Source organism: Planococcus citri, chromosome 5, assembly GCF_950023065.1.
Source record: "Planococcus citri chromosome 5, ihPlaCitr1.1, whole genome shotgun sequence".
Lineage (NCBI taxonomy): Eukaryota > Metazoa > Arthropoda > Insecta > Hemiptera > Pseudococcidae > Planococcus > Planococcus citri.
Window position 1 is genome coordinate 55,168,179 of NC_088681.1, and position 26,418 is coordinate 55,194,596.

The 26,418-nt window shown below is 33.7% G+C and overlaps 1 protein-coding gene across 3 annotated transcripts in view; it reads left to right on the forward strand.

Annotated features, from left to right (window-relative positions):
* LOC135846618 (uncharacterized) overlaps positions 1-26,418 on the forward strand; it is a 96,599-nt gene that overhangs the window by 48,546 nt on the left and 21,635 nt on the right. For all 3 annotated transcript variants that reach the window (XM_065365817.1, XM_065365818.1, XM_065365819.1), the window contains one exon: positions 18,567-18,699. In XM_065365817.1, coding sequence (XP_065221889.1) covers positions 18,567-18,699 — 133 coding nt within the window. The remainder of the gene's footprint in view (positions 1-18,566; positions 18,700-26,418) is intronic.

Genomic DNA, 26,418 nt, shown 5'->3' on the forward strand with positions numbered 1-26,418 from the left:
TTTATCCAAATTGTTAACAAATTCCTACCTCTATTAAAATTGCCTCAAAAGTTCTGTAGTTTGCTGAAATTTTCAAATCAACGTTCCGTTTTTTTTTTTTTTTTTGTTGAAAATACCCAAAAAAATTTCTGTTGGTAAAAATTAATGAAAAAGAGTCGTGCTTTTTACCAGAATTGTCAAAAAAAAATTCATGTTTTTGTGACCAGAATCGCAAAAAATGATTTATTTTTTCGAAATTGCTGAAAAAAGTCACTTCTTTCAAATTTGAAAAAGTCCTGTTTTACTTCAAAATTGTCAGAAAAATCCTATTTTTGTCCAAATTGTTAACAAATTTCAACTTCTATCAAAATTGCCCGAGAAGTTCTGTAATTTCATGAAAATTTCAAATAAACGTTTTGTTTTTTTTTTTTTTGCCAAAGTTATTCGAAAAAGTCCTGTTTTTTGTCAAAATTGTCACAAAGTTTGGTGTTTTTGTCCCAGAATTGGTGGAAAAGTTCTGTTTTTTCCGACATTGTTTTTAAAAAGTCCTGTTTTTTTTTTTACCAAAATTGTCAAAAAAGTCATAAAAAATGATGAAGTTCTAATTTTCGTAAATATTTTCAAAAAAAAGTCCTGTTTTTTGTCAAAATTGTCACAAAATTTGGTGTTTTTTCTTCCAGAATTGGTGGAAAAGTTCTGTTTTTTCCAACATTGTTTTTAAAAAGTCCTGTTTTTAGTGTGCGTAGCACACTATTGGTTTCGCTTTGTGAAATTTAAATTTCAATTACAATGAATGTTCTCTTAAGCTATCCAACCGTTTTTCGTACCTATTGGACACCATTTGAGAATCATCAAGGCGGAGGGAATCGATTTATTTTCATTCAATTTGGATGGGTAATTGCTGAGTAATTGCAATTTTAGTTCATTATTTTAATGCATTAAATCCTAAAAAGGGGAAAAGGGGACTTGTAGAACACCTGCCGCTCATTGTACCCTGCTATACCCCCAGTCTATTCCATCACCAGCTGTGTTTCATTGTACCCTGTTACACCCCCGGTCTGTTAGCTGTAAATTCCAAGTGGGAGTGGTTTGGTGGGGCGTTTACCAAACAAATATATTATTTGAATGCCCTAACCCTTGTAGTGAATTCGTGGCTGAGTGGTTAGGGCATGTAGGTAGGAGTAGGAAATTTAGGGACCCAGGTTCGAATCCCCGTGAGGTAAGTACTTAAGTAGGTAGGTGACAGATTTTTCTTAGGAAAATTGGATAGGTAAATGCTTTGGAGTTATACCTATGTAGTACATGATAATGGGGCAAAAATAATGCTGAAATTGAATGAATTATGATATCATTTGCTAACTAAAAATTCATTTCATTAATTTTTTGTCTACCTATAGCCATAAGTATAGTAAGAATTACCTTGACATGAATAATTTTCAACTTTTTACTTATAATTTAAAAATTACTTCAAAATGAGTAATTAAACTAATTTTTGTACAATTGAAACATGTAATTTTTATTAGGTATCATGATTTAGTAAAAATTATTAAAACAAAATGATTTTTACTATTGGTACCTATAGCAAAATTTATTAAAATGATAATTTTTACTATACGATTACAGTAAAAATTATTGAATGGGATCTGGTACTTAATTGCGCTAAATACCAGTATTTAGTTAAATTTTTTTGTAAAAATTACCCATATTTTTTTCGTATAATTTAGAGGCAATTCAAATTCTTAACATATTTTATAAGATTTAATTCTTAATTTAGAATAAAAAGCAAGTTCTGAAAATTGGTTTGAAAATTTATAAATTTGAAGACAATGGAAATTCTAAAAAAAAATAATATGAAAATTTGTATTTAGAGACGCTGAGAATTCCAAAAATTGATTAAAAGTTCTGTAAGTTGCAGATAATGTGAACTTGAAAATTATATGAAATAAGTAAGTATTGTAATATTTATGAAGAAGATGAGAATTCTGAAAAATTGGAGGCAATGTAAATTCCAAAAATTGAGTAAACGTTTTACTATTTGTGGACAATATGAACTTGAAAATTGAATTTGAAATTTTTTAATTTAAAGACAATAAGAATTCTGAAAAATTATTCAAAATTTGACTATTTAGAGGCAATGTGAATTCTAAAAATTGATTGCAAATTTCCTAACTCAGCAGCAATGCAAAATTCTGAAAATTTATTGAAAACTTTATGAAATTGTAGCGATGGGGAATTCGGGAAATCGATTTGAAATTTTGTAAATTTTAAAACAATGCAAACTATGAAAAACAACTAGAAATTTCTTAATTTAGAAGCAATACAAGCTTATAAATTATTCTGAAATACCTATTGTAATTTGGAAAATATGAAAACACTGAAAAACAATTATTATTTTGAAGCAGTGAGAGTTTCAAAAATTCTCATCACTGTGACATGGTTGATTCACTTATGCACTACCTAGATGTAATAACGGTTATAGCTGTAGAAAAGGCAGCTAGCTACGCACACTTTGCAGCTAAGCAAGCTTAGCTGTCTAGTTTTTTACCAAAATTGTCAAAAAAGTCATAAAAAATGATAAAGTTCTAATTTTTGTAAATATTTTCGAAAAAACGTCCTGCTTTTTGCTAAATTTCTTACGAATTCTCGTTTTTGCCAAAATTGGCAAGATGTTTCAACTTATGTCAAAATTTCTGAAAAAATTCCTCGTTAAAATTTCCAAAAAAGACACGCTTTTTGCCAGAATTGTCAAAAATATTCATATTTTTTTTGCCAGAATCGTCAAAAAAAGTTTTTTCCTCAAAATTGTAGAAAAAGGTCAAGTTTTTTGCTAAAGTCTTGTTTTTGCCGAAGCTGGCAAAAAGTTCAAAAACTCCATAAAAAATACGTACACAACGAATCCATCGCCATCCTCCTCTCTCTCACTATAAAAAAAATCCCTACGAAAAAATAAACACCTCTATTCTCTTAACAGACAAAAAAAAACAATTACAAAGAAATCGTTCACTCACTCGTAACCAATAATCACAACACCGACAACAAACGGTATCCGAATAATTTTCAAATTAGGTATTGCATAATTACCAACACCTAAATAAAAAAAAAAAAAAAAATTGGATCACTCGAATCGACAAAATATAAACCTTAATTAACCGCGTTGCGCGACCAACTTCACATTACCACGCTTCTTCTCTTCTCCTCTCACTCACTCTCTGTAACAAACTGAATTCGCGGTCCAAATTTCAATGCTATAAAAAAAAAATTTGTTCGAAAACAAGTTCATGGCTTCGGTAATAATAAGTAATTACTAATTATACTAAAATATCGGAATCTAATTAATCTAAATTTAAATTAGGTATACCAGTCATCAGTTATCAATGTAACCCTTCTCCCTTCCCTCTCATCATCCTGTTGCATACAAAAATGATATACAAATCCCCCCCCCCCACTCCTTCCCACCCAAAAAATCTCTCTAGTATTTTTTTGGTAGTATTTTTTTCTCTAAAATTTTCACCTAATTTCATCGTCCTCCAACTTCCTGTAGATCTTCTTCTATTACATAAACAAACACACACAACGATAAAACTCACACCCAGTCTAGCTTTTCCAACACTTATATATCGGATTACGTAATTTATACCAGTATATAATAAAAAAATTTGGAATTCATACACATACCTACCAACAAAATACACTCGTACTTCGCATCCAAGTCCCAAACTGGAAGAAGGCTACACAGGAACGCGACGAGTCAAGTTGTACAGATAAATACGCACACATACCGGGAGTCATGAACCGGAAAACCTCTCTGAGATTCATATAAATGTATGCAGATACTCGTACACATAAAACAACATATGCTCATGTGAATCCGAAATCAAAAGAATGTAGAACACGCGAGCTCGAAAAATTATTCGAGTAAGTATCTCGTATAGTGTTGCTGGTTAATCGGATCAAAACCTCTATTACCGTGCTGGGTGCTTCTGCTTCCGTTCCTTCTTCGACCAAAGTTCCAGTATCGAATACTCGTATAAAAATTCCCATTTTTTTTTCTCGCAACTAGGTCAATCCACCGGGTCCCATTAAGGCCTTCCAGTTATCTATAAATGCATATGCAAACGCCACCATTACGTACCATAGGTATTTACAACTATATGCATAACTAGGTAGGTATACGACCACGATGTGGTATTGTTTTGCAAACATCTTCGAATAATATTTATGCATCGGTTTACAACTTATCACCAGAGAGAATTTTTTTTTCGTTATTGTAACCTAATAACCTCACATATTCGTTTGTTTTAACCTTGGCCATTATTTTAAAAAACGTGTAAAAATCGAACTACAACGGTAATAATTTCTCCAGCCCTGAATTTATTATTATTTATACTCACTCGTATATGTTTGGTGTGCATATTTTCCAAATCATTGGAACGTGTTATTTTTAGATCAGGGTTTCTCCATTCACATCAAGTGAGAAGAGACGAATTACCGCACAACGTGTCAAAAAGGTATTTTCATCTCACACACATACGTAATATATGCGGTAGGTTAATGATTTCTCCACGTATTATTATCGTATAGGGTATAGCAAATAGCATCCTAATCAATCTGACAATGTCATTGCGATTTTAATTCGAATTCGATATTAACCCAGCAGGGAATATCGTGGCAGTGTTTTAGTTTAAAGCTCGATGAAATTTCAATCTACATACCACAGGTATTGTATAATTAAAACCGACATCTCACCTATTCCATTTCAAATGACCACACCAGACGTAGGTAGGTATAATCTGGTGAATTTCATCCTTCCTATACTCATACACTCAATCATACAAACTGCTGGGATTAGGTTTTGAAAAGATTACCAAATCTGATAACGGTTGGAGAATATCTGACATGGCCTCATCGTCGGTCTGTCGTGTTCCGCGGTTACTATACCATATTTTGCAAAATATATTTTCCATATTATAATGCTCTTGTAATCGTGTAAATTACACAAACATATAAATGAGCATAGGTAGGTAATATATTATAAAATATATTTATATGATTTAAAATCCTACGTGCATATGTTGCCTCAACACAGATCAATATCTCGATACAAACTGTAATAATCTTCTGCAATCGTACGAGTTCATAAGGCTAGAGGAAGCATAGTTTTACAATAATCTTCGGTGTCGTGACCTTTTGACGAGACGAGTAGCCGATTTCGAGATGCTCTGATGTGAAATATGACTTGGAAATACGAGAGTATTATCGTAATATTGGAATCTGTGCGTGTTAAAGTCGATTCTTTATTGATTTTGAAAAATCATAAAACAGGATAGAAAATTGTACGTAAAGGTTTGTACTTTGTACAGTTGAACGTTCAATAATTTTGATTGAAAGATCAGAGGTGGTTTTGTACATTACTGGAAGATTTGAGTGTAAAACAGGCTTTAGATACATTTTGGTAGAGTTTAAAATTGAAAATGGAAACAAAATTGACACAAGAATCAAGATTAACCATATCGTCATCGAATACTTCTCGTTTTTTTTTGAAAAAAGGGCAAAATTTCTTGATTTATTGAAGTTAATAACTATGCTTATTTTGAACTCGTTTTCAACGATTTTACACATCTTGAGATTTTTTTGTCAAATTAAAAGCCCAAGATTATTCGGATGAAAGCTTTACTCATCTACAGGGTGTTCAAAAATCTGATTCGTTTTTTTTTCGAGAAATTCCAAGTAAAGATTTCAAGCCGATGAATGTATTTTTGAGAAAGCGATTCTTTGGCCCACAAAAATTAAATTGAAAGTTTGAAAATTCAGATAGAACATTTTTTCACATTTTTAAACTTTGAGCGACATTTTTGAAAATATTGGTATATTTGGATCCACGTTTTGTAGAATCAAAGTTTTTGGAATTCCCTGAAAATAATGGGAAGCAATCAAGCATAAAAAATTTCTTTGGATCAGTTTTTCTTAAGAATGGTTTTGTTTCTAAGTCTCAAAAAGAAATTTAAAATTTAAAAAACGTTACTTTTAAAGCTGCCTTGGCTTGTGTAGTCATGCTGAGAAATTTCTAAAATAAGCGTTGGTATCAGTTGAAATTTTGAAACAATGATTTTTTTTTTTGACATTTTTTTATACTGGGTGTGTATAATTGCCAGGATTTTTACGCCCAGTTTCGAGGGGTTAGTCTAGATTTGGTTTGGAAGATTGATTTCTTTGATGTATTTAAGAATGTTTTTCATCTGTTTGATGTTGTCGGGAATTGTAGGGTTGAGGTCTGAAATGTTTAAGGATTGGCGTTTTGTTTTGAGGGAGGGACAGTAGAATAGAAGGTGTTGAGTGGAGATTATTTCAGAGTTACAGAATTGACAGGTGGGTTTAGGAGCTTTGGTGTACAAATGGCTGTGGGTTAATTTGGTATGACCAATTCGGAGGCGGGTGATTATAATTTCTTCCGATCTGTTTAGGTGACTAAGGTGCTTCCAAGGGAGGATTGATTTTTTGTGGGTAAATAGTTTGTGATTTGTTTTTGAGTTCCATAGATTTTGCCAATTGGAGTTTTGGATGATTTTTAGAATGTTAATAACATCATCATGGGTCATGGAGAAAATTTTAGAGGGGGTAACAGCTGATTTAGCTGATTCATCTACTGCCTGATTTCCTTCAATGCCTACATGACTTGGGACAAACATAAATTTAATAATTTTGTCAGTAGTCTGAAGTTTATAGATGATTTGATGGATCTTATGAACAAGTTGATGTTCAGAAAATTTGTTTTGAATTGATAAAAGAGCAGAGAGTGAGTCTGACTGAATCAGGAATTTTTTGTTAGGGCTTTTTGAAGTAGAGATCTTTTGTAGGCAATGGAGTATAGCAGAAACTTCTAAATTGAAAATTGAAGAATATTTATGAGCTGTGAAGTTGGTAATTTTACCATCAATAGAAAAAGCATAGCCTGCATATTCAAACTCATTTTTAGAACCATCTGTGAAGCATAAAATAAATTCATGATATTCTGCTGTGATCTCAGTATATTTTTCTTTGATGAAACCAGATGGGTACTCATTTTTTTTTGTATTGGGATAAGGATAGATTGAATTCTGGTAAAATTAATTCCCAGGGAGGAAATTTATTGTACTCGGAAGTGAGGTCTAATAGGTTTACATGGTAATTTCCTAAAGAATTTTGGAGAATACAGGAGTGATTTTCAGAATGGTTTGAAATATTTTGAATTTGTTTTTTGATTAAAGTTCTGACTGGGTTTGTTGGATTTGTTGTTGCTGATACAATGAATTTATTAGTAATATAGAAATTCCTGAAGTTTGGAGGGGGTTCACTAGCCTCACAGTAGATGCTGTCTATAGGAGAGGATGGTAATGCTCCAATACATAGGCGTAAGGCAGCATTTTGTATTACTTTATAAGGATTGATAGGTTTTTATCTGATGCACTGATATTTGCTTCTAATTAGAGATCTATATAACTGAAGTAAAAGGGATCTTGAAGGGTTGTATTTTGGATTTTTAATCACTTTCAATAGATTTAGGGTTTTCATTAAGTTCTGTTTAATGGATAAAAAGTGAGGTGTCCATTTGAGCTTGCAATCGAAAATCAATCCAAGGAATTTTGTATTTGATTTGAATTCAAGTTTTTTACCTTTGAGGGTTAGGGAAGGAAGTTCAATTTTGTTTTTTCTAGAAAAAAGAATGCAATGGGTTTTAGACTGTGAGAATGAGAGACCATTTGAATGATGATCATTTTTTATAATACGTATTAAAAAATGATCATTATTTTTTGAAATTTCTTATTCAAGTTTTCAGGACGATCAAATACTCTATCTTGAATACATTTTGAAAATTGTAACTTTTTACGTGGATTGTCTTCAAATCTCCCCCCCCCCCCCCTCTACATTGATATAAAGTTATTCATATGAAAATATTTTTGCGACCATTTATTTGAAACTTTTCCTGTGATATGAGTAAATTTTGTGATTTCTGAACTTTTTGCTTTTTGTGGGGGGGGGGAGGTAGGCTTTAGAAACTTTAAGAATTGAATTTAACTTTTAACATAGTTAAAAATAGTGATTATTGAAAAAAATCTGTCAAACGCGGTGCCCCCCATCTCATCTAAAAAATTTCAAATTTTTGTTATTTGGGCACTATAAATCAATCCCCCCTCCCTCAAAATTTGCTGCAAAAGTTTACACATTTCCTGATTTTCAATCATTTTTTTTTCAACGCATACTCTTAGATTTGATAAGAGCCACATTTTTACCCTTAATTTCAACCATGAAATTTAGGAAGTTAAAATACTTTTCAACCCCCTCCCCTCTTCTCCTCTCCTCATCATCACTGTCAAGAAAACTTCATACCTCTCCCCCCCCCCCCCCCACAAAAAGCAAAAAGTTCAGAATTCACAAAATTTACTCATATCACTGGAAAAGTTTCAAATAAATGGTTGCAAAAATATTTTCATATGAATAACTTTATATCAATGTAGAGGGGGGGGATTTTGAAGACAATCCATGTAAAATTTTTACGTGGATTGTCTTCAAAATCCCCCTCTTCTGCTTTTTGTGGGGGGGGGGGGGTATGAAGTTTTCTTGACAGTGATGAAGAGGAGAGGAGAAGAGGGGAGGGGGTTAAAAAGTATTTTTACTTCCTAAATTTCATGGTTGAAATTAAGGGTAAAAATGTGGCTCTTATCAAATCTAAGAGTATGCGTTGAAAAAAAAATTATTGAAAATCAGGAAATGTGTAAACTTTTTCAGCAAATTTTGAGGGAGGGGGGATTGATTTATAGTGCCCAAGATCAATTTATATTAATTTTTTCGATCATTTCAAACCTTTAATTGATACAATTTCACTTTTTTCTCGGATTTTTTTGCCTCGTAAAAGTTATCTGTTCTGATGCTGGAGTGAAAAAGCAGTGTTATTTATCAAAAACACGTTTAATTGTGAAAACTGAGTTTCAAACGAGGGATGGCTTAGGGGTTGGATTTTTTTTCGATTTTTTTTCGATTTTTTTTATTGAAAGATGGATCTCGTAAAAAAAATGACAGAATTGAAAATGTGAATAAATGTTTAATCGAAGTCTTAATTTATGTATATCTACTTAGTACTTATTGCTTATTCTACACCGATATCTAGATTGAAGAGAGAAGGAAAATACTTTTACGATGCTGTAATGCCATTTCGAAGATTTGTCGTCATTTTGGCGGTGATTTTATGACATCGTTAGAATTTTTTACAATACACGAATAAGTAATGATCAGGCGACGCGGTAGCGTTGCCACCCCGCCCTCCCACGGTTTCAAACGCGTCATGAGACGCGTTACCGTAGGCGGCGCAACGCCAGACGGAGTTTGGGAGTTATATTCTCAAATCATTTCATAATGTTAGCCCAGAATATTTCCAACGCAATTTTCTCAAAAACTATGCGTTTATTCAAAAAACGCATAGATACTTTTTTTCTTATTTTTCAAAGACCTTTCAGAATATATAAGAATAATTTTTGTATGATAAAAATTCGCAAAGTTTCAAGTACCCTGTTTTTTGTCATTTTGGGTCAAATTCTTCTTTAAGTTCCACTCAAAGTTAGAAGGATTGGCCGAACCAATTTTGATGAAATTTGAAATATAGCTTTGATTTGTCAACCATTACTGACTAAAAGCAAAAAATTGTAAATTTTTTGAAAATTGACCCTGCACCCCCCCTTTTTGGGCCCCAAAAATTCTCAAAATTGACCCAAAATATCAAAAGGCACTTCTCCACCACAAACTTGATGTTCATGCAAAAATTGAGCTTTGTAGCCCAATTACATCAAGCTTGAGTGGAGTCTAAAGATGCTGAAAAATGACGAATTTTGAAAAAACGAGCAGTATATTTATCCAAAGTACAATCAAACCAAAGCTGGGATAGATGTAGGTACATCAAAAGGCACATCTACGATGTTCAAAGTACATTTGAACAAAATTTCAGCGTGATTTGTGCCCTATTCGAAGCTGTAGCTTTTCTTAATGAAGTAGTTTAATTATACTCAAAAAATGGCCAAAAATCCATTTTTTAAGAAAAGCTGCAGCTTGGAATAAAAGTTCCAATCACGTTGAAATTATGTTCACATATACTTCAAACACCACGGAAGTGCCTTTTAATATTTTCAAATTGATATGAGCTTTCATTTATGCGCAATAATAATTATTATTGCAAATAAACGTTCAATATCGAAATGTCCGTTAAATTTAAAGCACAACACGTGTTGGCGTTACAACGTGAGCGTTGTATGCAGTTGAAATGCGCCGTTTTCTAAGCAGCCCAAGTGGCTGCTTGGTTTAAGCTTCCGCTCGCCACGCAAGAGACTCCAGTTCGAACCCCATCAGAATCAAAAATTTTTTTCAATTTTTAATTTTGTAAGCTGATTTTTTCAATATGATTTTTATTTAATATGTTCAAATTTTAAAAATAAATTGTAAAAAAACGTTGTTTTTCACTTCCGAAAGTACAAATTTTCTTTTGCCCTTGTTTTTTTTTTTTTTAAAGTAAACATGGAAAAAATTTCATTACGCAAATTTATTTAAAACAAACAATGATACATTTTTTCACCTGAAAAAACATGTTTTTTTTTTACTTCTTGAAATGACGTTTTGCTTTACTTTGTTCAGGTTTGTTTGGTTTTCATTAAAAAGTTGTCATTTAAATTCCAAAATTTTGAAGCCAAAAAATGGAACCTGAAAAACACATCGTTTCTCACCTCTTGAATTTTTGAACGTTTTTTCACTCGCATCACTCAGCTATTTTTTCTATCCTTTTCCTAAACCAAAAAATTCCATTTTGAAACTTCAAAAAATTCAAAAACGAAAATAATAATTTTTTAATAGGTATTTCTATCAATTATTGGTAAACTTGTCATTTCATCTCTCATTTCATTTTAGAAATTTGTATTCGCTATTGTGTCATTTTATTTGACAAAATTTAAAGTCTTTTTTTTACTGATCGGCGAATTTTTGGTCAACCCCTTCCTCCATCACCCTTAAAAACCCACTGTTTTTATTCCAGTCAGTTTAATGACAAATGTCCAGTAATCTGTCCACTCTCTGCATGCTCCTGCCACCAACGCTATTTTCATTCATTAGATTAAACACTTCATCACAATAATATAGAAAAAAAAGTACTGATATCCTCCAAAAAAACTCTTCAAAAAAGAATTACACCCCGCCCTCTCCACGATTCCTAATGAACCTACTCCATGAACAAAAATTAAAAATTTCAGTAAGAAAATGTTATGATATCATGGTGGAATCCGCCCCTAACAAAAACAACCTACCACTTCACCATTTATCGTATAAGACAATCTATGAAACAGCTAATGAGCCAAAAATTTGGGCGGACAGATCCCTCAAATAAGTTTAGTAATCTAACTTAACTTTGGAGTGTGGAAGATTTGTCAGCCCCCAAATTTTTGGCTCATTAGCTGTTTCATAGATTGTCTTATACGATAAATGGTGAAGTGGTAGGTTGTTTTTGTTAGGGGCGGATTCCACCATGATATCATAACATTTTCTTACTGAAATTTTTAATTTTTGTTCATGGAGTAGGTTCATTAGGAATCGTGGAGAGGGCGGGGTGTAATTCTTTTTTGAAGAGTTTTTTTGGAGGATAATGACTATTGAAAAATACACGCGAAAATTTCATGATTCATCGAGTATGTTACTCGAAGTCGAAGAATTAATATTCTTGTAATTTATTTTTTTTAAATCCACGCGTAAATTTATTTAATGTGTTTTTTACTCCGTGGTTCAATATTTTTGAGAAATTGGAAAATTAACGCGAGTTTACGAGATGAGTTACATGAATCTCTGTGAAATGATTTCTGAATTTCATTTAAATTCTTCCATTTTGATGTAGTGGTTCTCAAAACATATCAAATGAAGAGTTTATTGGACATCCTATAAATTTCCACAACATGACTATGGTAAGGGTGTCGAGATCGAGGGCCAAGTGTACAGTTTGCCTCGAGCTCGTATTTTCTACAAGGTCCGGCAAAAGAAAGACCTGTGATGAAAGAAAAATATTTTTAAAAAAAATTATCTAAACACAAAGGGTACCCCCGGATAAGATAGGCAAAATGCCCTTAACCTCAGATTTCGATGAAACTCACAGGGTATGTTTAGTACCCCCAAAAAATAATTTTGGGCCCATAACCCGCTCCCCACCCCACCCCCCTCAGGCAGGGGGGCCAAAAAACGCGTTTTTCAAGGGAAAAATTCTGCATCAGCGAGTAATTGAGATAAATTTATTCTGTAAACGAATATAGTTAGAGGATACATGGGGGTACCTCCCTGAATTTTTTCAGAATTTTTCATCGCATGGGGGGAGAAGGAGGGACAAAAGAAAACTTTAAATCGACATTACTCCGGAACGAAAAAACATACCAAAACGATTTTTTCGTCAAATATGTATTTTTAGGTCTACTTTCTATAAAAATCATCACCCGGCCATTTGGAGTGGTGGGTCAAGCTCAAAAGTTCAAAAAACTCTCAAAAAACCACGTTTTTTACGTTTTTCTCCAAAAATATGGACAAATGGCCGAAATCGAAGAGAACCAAGTTGTTCAGCGTGAAATTTTACCTCAGAATGTGTAATTGAAAATTCATTTATACCGCGCGATCGTACGGTAAAACTACACGCGCAGAAGTATTTTTGCTTATATGTATGTATCAAGATAGCTGAAAGGGTACCTATTCCTGAGTAAAATAGGTGAAATGCCCCTGTCCTCAGATTTCTGAAACTTTGATGAAACATCGTTGGGTACCTTTAAAAAAAATGCTGGAGCCAAAAAAATTCCCCCACCCCACTTCCCTTGCCCACAATAGCGAAAAAACGTTTTTTTGAGGGGAGGGATCATGCTTCAATGAGTTTTGAAAAAAAAGATGTATTCACTCAAAATATGTACTTGAAGAAGATATGATTCTAGCAACGTAAAATTTTTCAAAAATTGTTGGCTTCCTAGGGGGAAGATATTGACAAAAGAAAATTTGAAGCTGCCGTATCTTCAAACAGTTCAAACCTAATTCAAGCTCATGATTTTTTTTCAGAAACATATCAGCATGAGTACTATAATTGGTATTTTTTTTTCAAATTTTCCCTCCAGGTGGGTCATCTTCAAAAACTCAAAAAACACTCAAAATTGTGTTTTTTGGGTCACGGCACCACCAAAAAAAGCGATCTGTAATTTTGCCTTCTGGCCTCCAAAAACAATAGAAAACCAACCAACTTCTTGAAACTCCAATTTTGGGGCCATACGCATCCCCTCTCACAAATTTTGGGGCGAAAGTAGATTGACAATACGGGTATCGTTATCACATGAATCGAACTCACTGAACACGAATATGAAATTTTGTTTGCAGTTAGATCCTCCTAACGGTCACATTGTGGAGGGGTTGCCCAAAAATTTGATTTTTTGTGAAAAATTCTTCATTATAGCGCAATTAACGCCATGCGAGTTCTTAATTTAAGATTTTCTTGAATTACAAGTATTTTTCAAGTATATAGTATCTAACTCAAAACTATCAGAAAGGTTTCTTTTTGGTGTCGCCCATTAAATTTTCATGTGAGTTACCTACTAAGTACATTGAAAACACAATAAGTATACCTACCTAGTAGATGGGTGGATCGCGAAATAATGGGGAAAATACTGTGAATTTTTATCAATTACAGCAAAAACAGTCGTTTTGAGTTTAAAGTTGCACAGAAAAATTCTAGCTCTAGAAGTGCCCCTAAAAGGAAAACATGGGCCCTCAAAGTTGGGGGTATTTTCAAAAAAACCGTGTTTTTTCACTGATGCCCCTGTACCCAATTTGTTTTGAGAAAAATGACGACCCAGTCCCAAATGAAATTATTTGAGATTCTGCGTCCATTCTATGCTATTGTTCTTAATTTGTTATTGCCAATTTCGAAAAATTACCCATAATTTAGGAATTTTTTGCAATTTTTCTAGATTTTTTGAAACCTAAAATATTGGCGTCACTGCGTCCCAAAATATTTCCTCAGTTTCAGAAATATATCTTTCAATGTTTTTTTTTTCATTATAGCGAAACATTTGCGAAGAAAATATTTTCAAAACCAACTATTAATACCCCCCCTCCCCCAAAAAAACCGATTTGCAAATTTTCAATCGCTCACTAGAACTCTAAAAGTGCACTTGGATTTTGACGGAAATAGCATAGATCAACGCAGAATCTCAAATATGTATGTACTTTCATCATACTGTCTCCTCTATATATTTTGAGTGAATTTAAAACATCTTTTTTTTCAAAACTCGTTGAAGCATGATCCCTCCCCTCAAAAAAACGTTTTTTCGCTATTGTGGGCAAGGGAAGTGGGGTGGGGGAATTTTTTTGGCTCCAACATTTTTTTTAAAGGTACCCAACGATGTTTCATCAAAGTTTCAGAAATCTGAGGACAGGGGCATTTCACCTATTTTACTCAGGAATAGGTACCCTTTCAGCTATCTTGATACATACATATAAGCAAAAATACTTCTGCGCGTGTAGTTTTACCGTACGATCGCGCGGTATAAATGAATTTTCAATTACACATTCTGAGGTAAAATTTCACGCTGAACAACTTGGTTCTCTTCGATTTCGGCCATTTGTCCATATTTTTGGAGAAAAACGTAAAAAACGTGGTTTTTTGAGAGTTTTTTGAACTTTTGAGCTTGACCCACCACTCCAAATGGCCGGGTGATGATTTTTATAGAAAGTAGACCTAAAAATACATATTTGACGAAAAAATCGTTTTGGTATGTTTTTTCGTTCCGGAGTAATGTCGATTTAAAGTTTTCTTTTGTCCCTCCTTCTCCCCCCATGCGATGAAAAATTCTGAAAAAATTCAGGGAGGTACCCCCATGTATCCTCTAACTATATTCGTTTACAGAATAAATTTATCTCAATTACTCGCTGATGCAGAATTTTTCCCTTGAAAAACGCGTTTTTTGGCCCCCCTGCCTGAGGGGGGTGGGGTGGGGAGCGGGTTATGGGCCCAAAATTATTTTTTGGGGGTACTAAACATACCCTGTGAGTTTCATCGAAATCTGAGGTTAAGGGCATTTTGCCTATCTTATCCGGGGGTACCCTTTTTGAAAGCTTTTGCCCTCTCTTCTATTTTTCAAATTATAACTTCCTGGAAAAAAACATCCTGCAAATTATAAAATTTTTCGATGTATAAATTTTCAAATAGTTCGGCATATGACAACACAGATAATCCTCCCCCCCTCGCTGATCCTATGAGACAACTTTTTTTCGTTAAAGGTGGCATCCATCCTGAGGAACATTTTAAAGCAAACTTGCCAAAAAACTTGGCCTTTTAAACGAAATAGCGATCGTTTTGATTGACAGAAAGCTAAATCGAAAGAGCTTGCAAAAATTCATCTCTAGCCAAAATTTCAAATTCCAAAGTGCATTTTTCGATTTTTGGTGAATTTTTGAAAATCTTTAAGACAAAAATGAGAAAAAATGCAAAATTTTACCAAATTGACCTAGAATGCTGAAATTTGAGATATACCCTATTTTAAACGTGCCACATCGATTGGAAGCTGTTTCAAAGCGTTTTGAGCAGTTCTGGAGTCTCCAGCTGATTTTTGGAACTGGGAATTTCCGCAAAATTTCATCAAATGACGTTGGAAATCCCAAATTCGCGCTGCAATCCAACTTTAGCACGCTATCAAGTTGACTGCTGTTGGATTTAAGTCATTTTGGAGACCCTAATAAATTTTAAAAAAATTCTTGGAGCCTCCAGTAAATTTTTGAAAATTGTAATTTCCACAAAATTTCATCAAGAATTAATGCTGTTGGGAAGCCTAAATTCATTCTGTAAACTAATTTCAATATGTACGCTATATGAAGTCAACTACAGGTGGATTTCAAGTCATTTTGGAACCTCCAGCGACTTTTTGGAAACCACTGGAGCCTCCAGTACATTTTTTAAGCTTGAAATTTCTACAAAATTTCATCAAGTAGAAGAGTTGTAAAGCCATTTGATCAAATTTTGTGGAAATTTCAAGTTTCAGAAATCTTCTGGAGGCTCTGGAAATTTTCCAAAAGTCGGTGGAGGCTCCAAAATATCTTGAACCCTTAATGCTGTTGGGAAGCCGAATTTCATTCTGTAAACTTATTTCAATACGCTATGAAGTCAACTGCAGGTGGATTTCAGGTCATTTTGGAGCCTCCAGCGGCTTTTTTGAAACTACTGGAGCTCCGGAACATTTTTGGAACTTGTAATTTCTACAAAATGTCATCAAGTAAAGGCCATTTGACGACATTTTGTGGAAATTTCGAGCTTCAAAAATCTTCTGGAGGCTCTGGAAATTTTCAAAAAGTCGCTGGAGGCTCCAAAATATCTTGAAGCCGCCTGCAGTCGACTATATAGCGTGTTGAAATTGAAGTGCAGGGTGAATTTCGGCTTTACAACTCGACTTGAAAAGATTTTGCCGTGTTTCTGGTTCTAGCATGGAAAAATTTCACATTTGAGACCCCCAAAAATTCAAAAAGGAAATTGAAAATTTTTATTAGTCAAATGAATGTCGTATCAATCGACAAAATTGGATATCTTATTAGTTGGCAAATTTTCAGTCGATACACCTTCCAATCCTCCTCCCCCTCCTCACCCCTCCACAATCAAAAACCTCTTTCCTCCTCACCCTCCCCCCCAATAAAAAACCACTAGTTTCGTCACTAGAGACGGAGCCAAATGATATCTCGGCTCTCGACGGCTCTGCTGACTGGCCTTTCTTTGATTTATTGTAACTATTTTTTTTTGAAATGGCACCCCACCCCCTCTTCCCCCTCAACGCAATTAATTTAACAAAATTAAATTTTTTTTGACTGTGCATTTCAAGTTCAATAGAATACAATTTTTTCATACATTCCTAAGATTTTGTATTTTTTTTTTTTGAAAAATTTCTTGATTTATTGAAATTATTGAATAAAACGTTGAAAAATGAATTTACAAAAATATTGACAGGTATGTGAGTCAATTTAAAATTTTTATTGGCTTCGTTTTTGAAAAATTTGAGAATCTCAATTTCGTTTTTAAAAAATTTTGTTTTCGTTATAGTATTAGACCATTTTAGAATAGTTCAGCTCTTCAAAAAAAAAAAAAAAAAAAAGAAATGAAGTAGATATTTCTAAAATTGATCATTTTTGGATGAGCCAAAACCACGAACACATACTTAATACAATAAATTTTAGAAACTCACTTAGGATATTCATGTCCTCCTCCCTCCATCCCCAGTCCCCCCTCATTATCTTCAAATGTTCGAAATTTCTCGCAGAAATCTTCGTTTTTTATTTTACTTCGAAATTACGTAATCGAAGAAATTAATCTCGTATTCTCGCGATCGTATTCGAATAGCGATTTTCTTTTACAATAAGGAAATCCATTTAGATGGAAGAGGTCGCCATTGGTATGGCTGTGTTCCGCGTAAAATGCGCTATTACTAACGGTACACGGTGCAATATTCATTAAGGAAAACAACAAAGAACGAACTCGAGCGTATGTAGTTGTAGAATTCTATACTTAGGTATCCCTGTGTAAAAAAATATCATCGTATGTTTTTTTTTTACTCCATTATTTCTATAATACATACCTAAACCTATAATATGAGATATACGATGATGGAGGACGATTAGGTACATTTATTTATATACTTTGTTACGTACAGTCGTATGTACCTCTTACTGCACTGCGCTGTAGGTTGAGTGTAAAGTGTATAATTGTATACGCTGTAGTTACTACAGAGAGACTATTAGAGTGAAAGAACAATAACAACAGTACCTATAGAATGACGACGACGATGGGACGACAGCAGTATTATCGAGACGATAATGGAGAGCAATTAACATTGAACCTGCGTATATACAGGTATTCTGAAGTACGAGGAAAATGGGAATTAAAAGCCTCAGCAGGCAAGGGGAGAGGTAAAAGAGCAATTATGCGTATACGAGTAATCGCGAGCTGATCGACTCCAGAGAGAGTATTGTTTATATGAAAATCAACCAGCGATCGATGATGAAATTCTGCCCATACGCCGGATGGTGTTTATGACCGTGGACGTGTGGACTGCGGACACAATAAAGGCGAAAAAGCGTATAGAGATGAAAAGCCAATCTCGATCTTTTATAGTATATCGCAGACTCTCACGAGACATCGGTCCTCGGTCTTCGGCGTAGATTGGAAATTAATTTTTTAATTTAACACACGAGTGCGCTTTCTAAAGGTAAAATTTTTTTCGCCCGAGTTGGCTAAACGGTTCGCACATCTCTTGATCTCCTCATCTCATCGTCGCTCGCCTTAGTTATGTTCGAGAGAGTGAAAGTACTCTGTGTGAGAAGATATTGGGATGCTGCAGTTGGGTGATTCTCGCATGCAACGGTTTTTTTTTTGTGTAATCGAGATGACTATTATGATGAGGTATCGATTAAGATAATGGAGGCGATTAAAATACCTATACCAAACAGTTATTATACTTGTAATATACCAACTTACAGTAGACTCTCTTAAACTTATATACGATGTGTATGATTTTTATGTTTTATAGATTACATCCAGTATGAAATGGTTCCAAAAACAACCATCAGATACACCTCGACTGTTGAGTTTGTCTTCTCTAAGATACGAATCAGAAATCGAAGAAGGATCGTCACATAATACCTCCACAGTGTCCAGAATAGGTACGTTATTGCTGTATGAATTATTACGACTAGTAGATGTTATTGTTATGTAATTCAACGGTTATGATATTGATTGATTCATAATTTACTATGTACTACGAGTACGGCCGATTAGCAGTCTTCGACTCTGTCCATTTTGCCATAGATTAATTCGCGATCGACGAGGCGTTTAAATGCGTCCGGTTTCGTCGAGCCACGCGATTTGGTACACTCGATCTGGTCTCTGTTTGAAGTATTATGGGAATATTCAAGGATGCAGTTTATACTTATTGTTAGCTAAAGAGTCAAGATGATGATATATTGGCGAATTTTTAGAGTCACGATTCGTGAAGGCGGAGGTTAATTGCGGGATGAGTTGTGGATGAGTGATGTGATTAATTTGGTCGAGCTGTCAAGGGTATATGGTACGAATATTTATGTAAAGGTATCACTTGAGGTGATATTTTTCGAGATTTATGATAAATTTGAGAATGAGGGAATCCAGGCGTGGACTGGGTCGGTTTGGGGTCCTTGGCGGATGCACCATTTGGTTAAAAACAGAAACTTAGATAAAAATATTGAAATCGAAAAGTGAAACTAAAACTGAAACTGAAAAAAGAAAAACTGATTTTTGGTAGATCATTTTTTCCAATAAATTTCAAAATATCTATTAAGAAATTTGATGGAGAAAAAAATAGAACCAAACCTGAAATTGAAAAAAGCAAAACTGAAATTAATAACTGAAAACTGAAACTGAAGTGCAAAAGTTTTGCCATCACTGTCGAATAAAGCCCTCAAAAATTTTATCCCTTCCCCTTCAGAATCTTCCTTCTCGTATTTTTTCTCGGGTTTGGGTACATTGATTTTGACAGAAACAAAACTAGAGGGTTTTCGGAAAGAGAGGAGGATGAATGAAAATTTTCCTATCGATGTGAGAGAAAATTGCATTCCAAGTTTTCTAGCATTATGCTTCAGCTTCTGGTGCGGGTTTTTCTATTTTCCAAAAACGACATAAAATTGGCAAAGATTTGAAGTAAAGCTGATACAAAAAATCCCTGAAAATTTGGCACAAATATTGAATAATTGTCAGAAACTAAGTAAAAGAATGGAAAAAATTCACGTGGAAATGGTTAAAAAGTTGATGATATTTCATTAATACAAATCTGAAACTTAACGACAAAATACATACAGGGTCCGCCAACGAAGTGTATCACATTTGTTTTTCAAATAAATCGGCAACACTGATATCTACAACGCTGGTAAACGCATCATTTGATAGGCAAAACTGTACATTTTTTTGGTAAAAATTTTGTTTCTGCTGATTCACTTGTAAGGATGCCTGAATGGAATGAACAACATTACAGTCATTACATATACTGAGTGGCTAAAAAGTTTGTTCCGATTTTCACATTTCAAAAAGTTTTAGTTTTTTGCCCAAAAATCAAAAACTAAGCATCCTAGAAAAAAACTAACGACATCATGTCGATTGGAAATTTAATTCTCTACAATTTTCCTTGACTTCATTTCTTCGTAGGACACTTCGTTTCGCCTCCAGATCAATTTTTATGAACTCAGTTTGCAAATTTTTCAAAAGTTCATTTCAAAAAGTTTTAGTTTTTTGCCAAAAAATTAAAAACTAAGCATCCTAGAAAAAAACTAACGACATTATGTCGATTGGAAATTTAATTCTCTACAATTTTCTTCGACTGCATTTTTTCGTAGAGTGCTTTGTTCCGCCTCCAGACCGACTTTTATGAAACGTAGTTTGCAAATTTTTGAAATGAACTTTTGAAAAATTTGCAAACTGAGTTCATAAAAATCGATCTGGAGGCGGAAAAAAGCACTCTACGGAAAAATGAAGTCGAGGAAAATTGTAGAGAATTAAATTTCCAATCGACTTAATGTCATTAGTTTTTTTCTAGGATGCTTAGTTTTTGATTTTTTGGCAAAAAACTAAAACTTTTTGCAATGAACGTTTGAGAAATTTTGCAAAATAAGCTCTTTTGTTAATTCCATTCACATTCAGGCATCGTTACAAGTGAATCAGCAGAAACAAAATTTTTACCAAAAAAAATGTACAGTTTTGGTTTTTTTAAAAGTATGTAGAAAAATGTTTCTAGAATTTCGAGAAAAATTTTTGGAAATCAAAAAAAGCTGATGTCATTAAAATTGTAAAAAGTGTAGAAATGTATCTAAAACTTCATGATAGAATTTGTAAAAATATCAGATAATTCAAAAAATTGATAGAAAAATTGCTGAAAATTTTTCCAAAAAGTAATAAAATATCTTTAAACAAAAAGTGGAGAAAAAACTCCCAGAGACGAAAAAACTGCAAACATTCATAAAGTTGAAATGAATCATCAAAAAATTCGTCAAAATTGGCAGAAAATGGTGAAAATTGGAAAAAATTGATAGAAAAATGACTGAAAAATTTTCAAAAAATTAATAAAACGTATCGAAAAATTCGTAAAATTGGCAGAAAAATTGCGAAAACTGGAAAAAATTGATGAAATGTTGAAATTGTGAACAGTTGGGAAAAAATGTCCAATAGCAAATCATTATTAAACATTTCTTCAAAAAAATTATAAAATGGACAGAAAAATGACTGAAAATCTACAAAAAGTTGATGAAAATGTCATTAAGATTGTAAAAAGTGAGGAAAAATATCTAAAACTTCATGAAAAATGAGCAAAAATTGAATAAGTAAAACAGGCGAAAAGTCAAAAAAATTGATGAAAAAATGACTGAAAATTGTTTTTAAAAAAATGTAAATGAAATGTCTTTAAATTGCATACAAAATAGCAGGTATAAAAAAATTTCAAAAAAACTCAATTAAAACATATTGAAACGATCGAAAAATTCATAAAATTGACAGAAAAATGGCGGAAATTTGAAAAAGTTGATGAAAACGTTTTAAAAATTGTGAATTAAATGGGAGAATTGACAGAAATTTAAATGAAACCGGTTGAAATTTTCAAAAAATTAACAAAATCAGTAGAAAAATGGCCAAAATTTAAACTGAAATCCATAACCATTTGGCAAATAAGTGTATCAAAATATTCATCCGAGTCGTTAAAATGCCATAAAAATTATGTAAAAATATCGTAAACCAATTCTATTGTAAACAATTGGTTATTTTTGCAAAAAAAAAAATGATTGAAAATGAATCAAAAATCGTTGAAATTTTGCAAGAACTAATAATTTTTAAAAATTGGCAATAATTACAAACATTACTAAAAATTGAAAAAAAATTGGGAAAAACGTTGTGAATATTTATAAGAAAAATTTCTTAAAAAGCATTCCTTTTTAATTAATTTTTTGATAATTTTGAATGTTTTTTTCAATTATGGCATAAAAATGTCTTTGAAAGCGTTGTTAGACTTGAAAAAGTTTCATCAAAGTTGCTCATATTTTTGCAAATAGGTACATTGCAAAAATGATTCAAAGAAGGAGAGAATTACAGGTTTTAGGACGTGCTCTTTCGATTCAGATTTATAGTTTCGTTAGTTCTTTTGTTCCCTGCAACGTATAAATATCCATATAAGCATTTCAGATAAAGTCGAGTATGATTCAAACCTTTATAAATACTTCAAGTTCAATTTCAAAAAAAAAAAAAAAAAAAAAAAAAAACAACTCGTTACTCTTACAATTACACGCTCAACATGCGAAGAACCGGATAAAAAAGGGAAAAAAATGCTCGCTGGAATAATTTTCAAATGCATTACTACGAGTACCTATAATCTATATTCAACTGGTAAAGCCTCTATAGACACAAACGAAAGTGAACAAGTCAATAGTTGCTGGAAATACACATAGTCGAGTGTATGGCATTCCAATCGAAGCCGGTATCTTAATTGCGACGTCGCGTTCTATACGATCGACGACCAACGACGTCCAATGGAACGTGAACTACATTTTACATTATTCTCTTACTTTAATATCCGATTAGATTTCAGGTTTAATTGAATAGGCGATTGAGATGTTGTCGGTGTTGTTTCACCAATAGCATTAAGTTGGGGGCAGCGAGAGAAGAGGAGGGCAAATACAGCATACCAAGAGTAGCCACTCGATTAATAATAGATATTGTAGGTATACTACATTATTAGGTATTCGGATTCGGATACTGAAAAGTGCATAAGGTGGACAAGTTCAGAGCTATACGGTCAGTAAGTCGGGGGAGGAAGGTGTGCAGTAGTTCCTGGAATAGATACATCCGTGTTAGAGAGGTAATTAAACAGAGAGGATACGAGGAGTTGATTCAGAGAATCGGAATTTTCATCGTTGTTGCAATAATTGAACCTATTATATGTTACATAAGGAGTGAAATAGGTTCTACGTTGAGTTGAAAATCGATGAAAATTTCATTTTCATAAACGAATACACCTCCACATCATCTCAAAGGGGGGTCGTCATAGCATCAAACTTGCAAGTTAGCAAAGAAAATCAAACAAGATAGAAGATAGATGGAAAAAGTCACGAGAGGGCAAAAGGGAGCCCTATCGAATAACCCAGCCAGACGTACTAATAGGTACCTAACCGAGCATAGGAAAAAATACCTCAACGGTAGTGAATTCGACTCGTTTTGGAATTGCATAATTCACGCGAAACGAACTTATGGCAGGCAGGTGGCAGGTGTATTCGTCTACATAGTAAATGACTACAGGGTATAGGCTGGGCAAAGTACGAGTATAATGCATAAAAAAGCAGGGTAATGGAAAATCGTTATCTAGACCGTTTGATCGTTGATGGTGTTTAACTGTAGTTGGTAAAAGGAGAGGAGGAGGCGAATGGAGTGTAATATTCATAATATCACAAGTCTGTGATGAAGGTGGAATGGAACGAGTAACACGGATGGTTGATTATGTGCGAGGTTGTTCATTAGTTTTGGGGGAATGATAGGGTCTTAAATATGGTCCCTTGGTAAAAGGTGGTGTTTATGTTTTGACTGACTATAATGATGTGAAATGTGCGCTCGTGAAAGGGAGAATTTTGAAAATTAACGTTTTTCCAGCGGCGTGAATTTCGAGGCTGGTGATTTCTCTTCATTTGTTTACTTCATTGTTCGTCATGGCTGAAATCGTTGCCCTTATCTAGACTTGGTAGATTTTTTTTCGACTTTCAGTTACTGATTAGTTCATTTAAAAAAATAGATAAATGATATTCTGAAAATTTCAGCTCGAAAGATTGATTTTAAACCGTACCCCAAGCCCCCCTTTTCCAACACATCGGATCTGAATGAAAGGGTTGTTTGGGGGAGCCAAACTCCTCAAAATTGAGGCTAAAATGAGAAAAAATTCAAGTTTTAGTAAAGTCTGGCCTGGGTGACTGTTTTGATGGTAAAACTTGAAATTCCGTGAAAGGTGAACATCGTAAAATGATTTTGACCCTGTGGGCACTGGACGGGGCTCGTACTCGGTTGCTTTAATATTTTCAGAAATTCAATTTTTTCAAATCTTGGCCCTACTTCCAGAGCCGGTGCGAGAGAGGTGTGTGTGGGGGGGGAATGTCTTGTCTCCCCTCCCCAATAATTCCTCAGTTTGGCATTTTCGGCTAAATTTCATCCAAGTCGGTCAATTTTTGGAAGAGTATTTTGTTGCATTTGGCCAACTTTTTCTAACAAACTGCGTAATTCAAAACTTTGAGTGAAATTTTGATCAAATGTTAAAAATACCTTAGTATACTGACTGGAAAATTTCCAAAAATTTCCAAAAAATTTTCTCCCTTCCTTTTCAAATAATTTCCCTGAAAATGTTCTGTTTTTTCAAAATAATTTATGTACGAGAAAAAATGCCATTGAAAAGGGGATAAAAAATCGTGATTTTTTCATGAATTACCTATCTGTATTCATTCAACATTTTTTCAAAGGTGCCTCAGAGGTTAAACAGCTAATATGGCAATGTTTTGTCGGGGAAAATTTTCTTTCGGCTTTTTTACCATCCACCCCCTCCCCCTAATGAATCAGCTCGAATCCTTTCTACCTACTTCTTGAAGAAAAAAATGAAAAAATGTTGATAATAAAAAAAAGTGAATAATTAACAAAAATCATTCACTTTTTTATTCTGTCCGAATTGGTGATCCTGCCTTTTCTGCGTTACGCTTACAATAAAGCACTAGAATGAAACCCTGCCTAGCTTTGTCTAAAATTGTCGAATTCTCGCTTTCTGGGAAAATAGAAAAAAATCTCGAGCTTTTGTCAAAATTGCTAGAAAGTGTTGTTTCTTGCCAAAAGTTGCTAAAAAGCCTTGTTTTTTGCTATAATTGTCATAATTTCGTTTCTTGTCGAAATAAAATAAAAAAAGGTCACGTTTTTATAGAAAAGTTGCAAAAATGTCTCACTTTTTCTGAGTGTCTAACGGTCATGAAAGTCACGAAAAGGTCATGAATTTCGGTAGGTGATCATGAAAGGCATGAAAAGTCATGAAAAAGTCATGAAAACTTTACTCAATAATTTAAAAAAATTCCTCGCAGTATCAAGTAATGTCATTCATTTTTTGGGGGAGGGGAGGGGAGGGGAGAGTGGGTTGAGGTGCGTGTTTTTATGCGATGAAAATCTGAAAAATAGGTCACGAAAAAGGTCACAATTTTTTGTGTGAAAGTGTTGTTAGACACCCTGTTTCTCGACGAAAATTGCAAAAAAGTAAAAAGTGTCACTATTTTGCTTGTCATTTTCAAAAAGGCTTGATTTTTGCTAAAAATTGTCAAAAATTTCCAAAAATGTTTCTTTGTTGTTGAAAAAAAAAAAACAGAAGTTTTGCTTTTTGCCAACAATTACTGATAATAGCGCGCTCTGGACGGATTAGTTCCGCCAGAGCAGATGACTGACGACCAAAACGGACAGCTATGTCATGTCCGCCTCCAGAGCTGTGGGACCGAAACAATCCCAAAACCGGAACCGATTAAATCCCGATTCAAATCCAATCCCAAAACCAAAACCATTATTTTTCTTGATCCCAAATCCGAAAAAATCCCAGACACGATATCATTTTGAACCTGAAACGATTTTGTTTCGGTTTTAGGATTTCAATTTTTGCCTTTTTTCTCCGATTTTATTTTGAAAAATGGTCATTTTACATCATTTATCGTAAATCATTCAAATTACAATAAAAATTACTCGACGAAATCAGCAAAACATGCACTTGAAACGTTAAACTAATCACTCCATTGGATTTTTCACCTCAAAACCTCCCATTTTTCAGACCTCTGCAGGGTCATTGGTGAATTTGGGCTTAAAATTGGTTGGAATGAAAATCCCGAAAACCAAAACCGATTCAAACCAGAACCAAAACAAATTTTTCAATCCCAAAACCTGAAACCGAAATGAAAATTTGAAGAACAAATCCCGAAACGAATTCAATCCCGAAACTGAAATCCAATCCCAAAATCGTTTCAGTCCCACAGCTCTGTCTGCCTCATAGTTTTCCAATAGTTGCTGCTCACAGCAGAAGTTATTTTATAAGATATATTGTACAAGGTTGCAGTCTTGACAGAGTCAGGACAGAAATAATATCCTGTTATATTTGATCATGATCAAGTATTCAATAAATGTAGTGCATTGAATACTGTCAGTTTTCTGCTCTGTACGGCGTAGAAAGATGTTTTTGAAAAAATTGCACCACTCAGCCTCAAAGCCCGTATCAAAGTCACCCACAAGATGGGGTTACTTTGATTGGGGTACTTTTTTTTTCAAAAAATGATTTCTCATCACCTTTAGACCTACCATACAAAATTTCATCAATTTTG